Here is a 7,366-nt window from a genome sequence, read left to right on the forward strand (position 1 = left end):
GCGCGGTTACCACAATTACCTGGGCACATGCACCTTCCGCTTTTTGCTCTTTGATGGACAAAGAAAGCAAGACGTGCATAAAATACACCATAGCTGATACCAAAGCAGGTGACAAAAACTACAGAAGACAGGCTACAAAAGCTACAAAGGTTGTTTATTGGCTACAAAGGCTACAACAGATGTTTATTGGACACACACACACACGTGCAAGAAGAGAAGCAAAGCTGACAGAGAGCGTTTTTTTCTTTCCTTTTTTCTTTAAACATCTGCTCTTCACTGCAACACGATGACGCGCCGGGGCCTTTACGGTACCAGGGGCACGAGGATTTCCCCGGCGCGTTTTGCTTGGTTTAGCCCGGGGAGGGGTGATTAAGGGTGGGTGAACAGGTTGTGGCGGTGGGGTTAGTGGGTGAGCAGGAGAGTGTGGGCATTGTTGGAAGGCAGCTCGCAGGGCAAAGCTGACAGAGAGCGTCTCTACATCTGCTCATCACAGCAAAACAACGACATGTCAGAGTCACAGCACGACTACGCCAGCATGACATGCATAAAAGCACATCATAGCTGAGGCAAAAGCAGCTCACGGCCACACTACTCTAGAAACGCCCGATCTCGTCTGATCTCGGAAGCTAAGCAGAGTCGGGCCTGGTTCGTACTTGGATGGGAGACCGCCTGGGAATACCAGGTGCTGTGAGCTTTTCTATCTTTGGACAATTGAGGACTTTATGTGCCTTCCTGCCTTTGATCCCAGAATTCTGACGTTTGGTAACCATGGTAACCGCGGCTAACAAACAGTTAGGCGCGGTTACCACCATTACCTGGGCACATGCACCTTCAGTTTTTGGTCTTTGATGGACAACGAAGGCAAGACATGCATAAAATACACCATGACTGACACCAAAGCAGGTGACAAAAACTACAGAAGACAGGCTACAAAAGTTATCTATTGGCTACAAAGGCTACAACAGATGTTTACAAAAAGTACTTGGATGGGAGAGCGCCTGGGAGCACCAGGTGCTGTGAGCTTTTCTGTCTTTGGACAATTGAGGACTTTATGTGCCTTCCTGCCTTTGATCCCAGAATTCTGACGTTTGGTAACCATGCATGTGCCCAGGTAATGGTGGTAACCGCGCCTAACTGTTTGTTAGCCGCGGTTACCACCATTACCTGGGCACATGCACCTTCAGTTTTTGGTCTTTGATGGACAAAGAAAGCAAGACATGCATAAAGTACACCATAACTGATACCAAAGCAGGTGACAAAAACTACAGAAGACAGGCTACAAAAGTTATTTATTGGCTACAAAGGCTACAACAGATGTTTACAAAAAGGAAAGACGCTCTCTGTCAGCGTTGCTTCTTTTCTTGCACGTGTGTGTGCCCACTAAACATCTGCTCAGCACTGCAGCGCAACGCCTTTACGGTACCAGGGGCACGAGGATTTCCCCGGCGCGGTTTGCTTGGTTTAGCCCGGGGAGGGGTGATTAAGAGTGGGTGAACAGGTTGTAGCGGTGCGCAAGGTGGCGGTAAGGTCAGCGGGAGGATGCGTGGGTGAGCAGGAGAGCGTGGGCATTGTTGGACGGCAGCGCGCAGGGCAGAGCTGACAGAGAGCGTCTCTACATCTGCTCATCACAGCAACACAACCACATGTCAGAGTCACAGCGTGACTACGCAAGCATGACACGCGTCAAGACACGCCGCAGCTGACGAGAAAGCAGCTCACGGCCACACTACTCCAGAAGCGCCCGATCTCGGAAGCTAAGCAGAGTCGGGCCTGGTTGGTTAGTACTTGGATGGGAGAGCGCCTGGGAGCACCGGGTGCTGTGAGCTTTTCTGTCTTTGGACAATTGAGGACTTTATGTTCCTTCCTGCCTTTGATCTGAGAATTCTGACGTCTGGTAACCACGGCAACCGCGGCTAGCAAACAGTTAGGCGCGGTTACCACAATTACCTGGGCACATGCACCTTCCGTTTTTTGGTCTTTGATGGACAAAGAAAGCGAGACGTGCATAAAATCCACCATAATTGAGGACTTTATGTTCCTTCCTGCCTTGGATCTGAGAATTCTGACGTCTGGTAACCACGGTAACCGCGGCTAACAAACAGCTAGGCGCGGTTACCACAATTACCTGGGCACATGCACCTTCCGCTTTTTGCTCTTTGATGGACAAAGAAAGCATGACGTGCATAAAATACACCATAGCTGATACCAAAGCAGGTGACAAAAACTACAGAAGACAGGCTACAAAAGCTACAAAGGTTGTTTATTGGCTACAAAGGCTACAACAGATGTTTATTGGACACACACACACGTGCAAGAAGAGAAGCAAAGCTGACAGAGAGCGTTTTTTTCTTTCCTTTTTTCTTTAAACATCTGCTCTTCACTGCAACACGATGACGCGCCGGGGCCTTTACGGTACCAGGGGCACGAGGATTTCCCCGGCGCGTTTTGCTTGGTTTAGCCCGGGGAGGGGTGATTAAGGGTGGGTGAACAGGTTGTGGCGGTGGGGTTAGTGGGTGAGCAGGAGAGTGTGGGCATTGTTGGAAGGCAGCTCGCAGGGCAAAGCTGACAGAGAGCGTCTCTACATCTGCTCATCACAGCAAAACAACGACATGTCAGAGTCACAGCACGACTACGCCAGCATGACATGCATAAAAGCACATCATAGCTGAGGCAAAAGCAGCTCACGGCCACACTGCTCTAGAAACGCCCAGAGGAGGAGGTCGCAAGCGGAGCGGAGCGCAGTTTTGGAGGGAAACCTTATTAATTTTCTTGTGCTTTATTTTGGTTTTTTTTTTCGTTCTGGTTTGAACATTTTTCGTTAAAGGACATTTGTTTTTCTCGCTCCCCGCAGTCAAACTGACTGTTGGGGAGTAGTTTTGTGTTTAAAAACTTTTTTATTTGTAACGCTTTGGACGGGAGAGAAATCGCCCGACAAAGCAGGATGGCCAGCATGGTTAACGAAAACAGGAACGGAAAAAGGATAAACCGAATGGAAAACGGACAAAAAGATGCAGGGGAAACACACGAACAGGTAAATATGGAAAAAGATACTACACAAGTAAACGAACAAATGAATAGAAGAGAGGGAGAGATGGCCAGGAGGGGGGCAGACGGCCATGAAGCCGCGAGGTCGGAGTCGCAGAGACAGGAAGAAAAGGATAAAACAATCAGTTATGAAAAGATCTAACAGTGCAAGTTGAACTAAAAGGGGAAGAAATCATTTCACCAATTGAACTAATAAGAGTAATAAGGTTAATGTGCGGTAACATATGTGCGTGCAGAAGCACGGGAAAAGATAAATATGAAGTCACGATGGGAAGTCACGCGGGGAAAGCAAAATTGGTAGATGGGTTCAAAATAGGAAACACAGTGGTGGAAGGCAAAGAAATCAATAACAATGAACTGGTGGTGTCGTTTCTGGGTCTGCCTGTATATGTCTCTGACGGGGAGATCCTGGAGAAGCTGGAATCATGGCGTGTATCGGCGGTGTCCCCCATAAAGCGCCGTATGTGGCCGGGGACAAAGGTGGCAGACGGGACTCGGTTTGTAAAAGTTAGATTCAATGAGGAGGTGCAGTCTTTACCATACTCGGCTAAGTTTGACACAGCAGCAGGAGCGGAATTCTTTCGGGTTATACATGACCGGCAGGTTCGAGTGTGCCGGATATGCATACAACCGGGTCACATTGTGAGAGAGTGCCCGGAGTTTACGTGCAACAAGTGCGGGGCTCAGGGGCATTATGCAAGGGAGTGTGCTAAAAAAATTGAAAAGTGTAAAATATGTTATAATAAAATGGAAAGGTGCATATGTGTGGAGGGGAGTGGAGAAGGAAGTGAAATGGATGAAAGGAATGATGAGTATAACACTGAGGGAGATGAGGACCAGGAAGCAGAGACTGGGGTGGAGCCAATGGCTCTGACAGAAGAGCCAGCTGTGAGCGAGGCAGGTGGAGAGACAGAGGCACTCCCTGTGAGGGAGGGAGCTCTGAGGGCGGGCTCTGCTCCGGAGAGGGCGAGGGGAGCTCAAAAAAAGGGTTCTGCCTTGGATCTCGATAATAATATAGAAATATGCACGCCTGGGCCGGGTAGTGCAGAGGTCAGTGCGGCGGCAGCTGTGGATGGGGGGGCGAAGTTCCATACCCGGAGGCTGTCGCGGAGACGGCAGGAGCTGGTGCTGGGCTCAAGTCTGGATGACGCAGAAATCGGCACCGGCTCCCAGCTAGAAGCCTCTCCCATGTCTGTCGAACCCACCTGTCGCTCTAGCGCCTTCTTACTGGCGGAAAAAGCCAGAGAAAGAGAGGCTGCCCCTGTCTCTGCCTTCCTGGGTCAAAAAGATCTTTCCTCCGACTCTGACCTGGAAAGGGAAGCGGGAAGAAGACTACAGAGAAGGAAAAGTGCAAGAAGCAAAGCAGGGCAAATACAAAAGGAAAAGGATTTTAAAAAAAGATGATAAGAAAGGGAAGATTCCACCTTACTTCTTGCAATGCTCCAAATCACATCACTAAACATAGCAGGGGCAAAAACAATGGGGAAAATAACAGGGATATTACAAACTATTCAAACCGATATATTATGCTTGCAAGAAGTAAGGTGGAATCAACAACAAAAGGAGCATGCGGAAAAAACATGGGGAGGAGGTTTCTTCTTTGCCCCTGGGCCCCAGCTAAAGGCAGGCACGGCGGTCTTGGTGAGACCGGGCCTCCCTCACAATGTGACCTGTGTACATGCCGGCGGCGAGGGTCGGCTGGTGGTAGTGGATTTAGAATTAAATAAAAAAGTACTTCGTGTTATTAATATATATAATAGTAATAATGAAATAGAAAGAAAGGATTTTTATAAAAATAGATTAATTAAATGGATAACAAATTATAGTATTATAGTAGGGGATTTTAATACAATATTAACGAATAACGATATAGCGCATAATGACATACGTAATGATATGAGTAGGAATGAATTATATAATATAATGGCTAAATATAATTTAATAGATATCTGGAGGACCCTCAACCCGGGAGTCCGCGACTACTCCAGGAGGCAACTGCACTCAAAAAAATAACTTGTCCAATCTACCTAATATAGTTATGTCAACAATTTCCACACAACTGTGTTGTGTTCAAACTAATTTAACCCTAGAATTACAATGGAAAGAACTAACTAATGTGAAACCCACAAGACTGTCTTGGGTCATTTCAATATTACCTGGTCAAGTTTACTTTAACTGATTAGGTTGTGTTCAGCTAACTAAACCGATATTCATCATGGTAACACAACTCACCCATGTAATTCTAACTCAGCTGTATTTAGTAACACAAACTAAACAGCTCCTTGTAGTTCCAACTTAACTTACTTGAATAAGCAGTACTTAAGTAGTTTTCATTGTATAAAGCTAGTGAATTTGTGTTGGACTTATTAAACCTAGTTATGTCAACAATTTCCACACAATGTTGTGAAGTACATACAAATCAAAATACCTTAATTCGGTGAAAAATATTATTTATTTCCAATGGAACACAACAACAACCAGGAATACTTAAAAACACAACATTTTTGAATACCTCAAAACTCCTGAATATCAAAAAACATTGTTGTTATATTTCCCAATGTCACAATAAAAATGTTTCCCTTTAATTTGTAAATGAAAACAAAAGTTGCTTATAGGGCTTGCCCTTTTCCCACGTTCACAGTTACTGTAACAGTATCCCACTGAAAACTTAGATGTTGAGATTGTTTAAGATGAACCATCATTAACACAGTAAAGAAATTTTAGGTGAAGATAATTGTGTCCTCCTTGTCACATGTGCATTGTAGGGCTTAAAAACAAATCAAAGCAGTTATAAAAAAAATCCCCCACAATCAGTGACAATTTTTAACTGATCATAGCAATCATAGTAAACTTAATGAAGGGTAACTTAGAAAACATGTTTATGTTGCTATGACCAAACAACAAAATATTCACCTATCACTCTTTTATACTGCTCACCTCTTCTGTGACATAAATGCAAACTTGTCATTGGTGCTTTCTGAGTAATTGAGTAATTTTTCTCTCTTATTGTTGTAAGCATTTTTAAATGTTAACCATTTAGTACATCTGATCTCTTCACCAACAGTTCAACACATACAGCAAAAAAAAAAAAGAAAGAAAAAAAAAATCAGTTTCTGCCATATGATTTGGGATGGAATCCTTCCTCAAAACTTTCTCTGATGCTCAGGACCAGTACACTCTAAAATGTCCCTTCAAACAGTTTGTTCTTTAGCACTTGGGCCTTTGTTGAGAGTTTTTTGCCATCTAGTTCCATCACAAGTTTTTGCAGAACTTCAAATGTGTACGTCAGGTTTGTTGGATAGCTCAAGTCCAGAGAGTACATGAGGCCAAACAAAATTGCAACTGCATTTGCAATGTTATCAAGCTCATGGAGCACTTCCACACCTTCAATGATTATTCCAACATCTTCCAGGCCATCTGTAAGCTCGGCACCATCCCTCTTTATGGCAAAGATTCCCAGTACTGTCTGGTCCATAGCCTCCTGGTTGTCTTCAACATCCTCAAACACAAAACAAATAAACTTTAAGTTATAATATATGACATTTTCAGTTTCTGGAAGGAAAGTATGTACAATAGAACCAGAGACCAAAATACCTACCGTATACTCTTTTATCAGATCTTCAGGGTCTTCATTGAGGTAAACCATCAGTGCTTTCAGTACACAGGCTCTTCTCATTTCAATGGCATCATTCTACAGCAGAGAATAAGGTAAAGATGTCCAATTGGATTATGGTGACCAGCTAGTTTATCTTCATCATCAAAAATAAATGAAAATTCATAAATACCTTAGCCAAGTCAGCCATGATATTCCTTATTTTACGTCCTGCTGCTCCTCCCTTCCTTTTGAAGATTGTCATCAGCTTTGCTGAGTGATGATCCAGCTGTTGCATGAATTTCGATCTCAGTGGGGCAGTGGTGATGCGCTTAAACTCAGCTTCCACCTACATACATTTTAAAAAGCATAAAAATAGCAACACAATACAGGTCAATACAAGAATCAAATTACTGGACCAATGTTAATGTGACTTCCTAAGATGGAGTTCCATAACCAAGTATGTAAATCATTCTATCAACAAGATCCCGTAATTATTTTTCCCTAAATCCCTAACTTGACACAATGCTATTTTCTGGTAGATTATAATTATTATCTTTCAAAAATAACATTCATATAAAAAAACTTAGTCATCATGACTCACCTCATGCTCAAAGAAAAGCGCTGGCCACCTTTTTTTAAATTCACCAATGAAAGGCCTGTCTTCAATCACCTCATGACGCCTGTAAGCAAATGTCTTTTCCATTTTTTCCTTAACCACCTGTTGGT

At 44.0% G+C, this 7,366-nt stretch overlaps 1 protein-coding gene and 1 non-coding gene across 2 annotated transcripts; one reads left to right on the forward strand and one right to left on the reverse strand.

Annotated features, from left to right (window-relative positions):
* Positions 1-575: 575 nt before the first annotated feature.
* On the forward strand, positions 576-694 carry LOC114428195 (5S ribosomal RNA). Its single transcript, XR_003669560.1, has one exon. It is a non-coding gene; the product is annotated as a 5S ribosomal RNA (ribosomal RNA).
* Positions 695-6,223: 5,529 nt separating this feature from the next.
* LOC114427870 (uncharacterized) lies at positions 6,224-7,366 on the reverse strand. The gene is made up of 4 exons (XM_028396077.1): positions 7,242-7,366; positions 6,831-6,986; positions 6,644-6,736; positions 6,224-6,544 (listed from the first exon to the last, which is right to left on the reverse strand). Exons 1-4 carry the CDS (start codon positions 7,341-7,343, stop codon positions 6,224-6,226), a joined length of 672 nt encoding a protein of 223 aa, XP_028251878.1. The 5' UTR covers positions 7,344-7,366.

Source organism: Parambassis ranga, chromosome 22, assembly GCF_900634625.1.
Source record: "Parambassis ranga chromosome 22, fParRan2.1, whole genome shotgun sequence".
NCBI classification, from domain to species: Eukaryota; Metazoa; Chordata; class Actinopteri; family Ambassidae; genus Parambassis; species Parambassis ranga.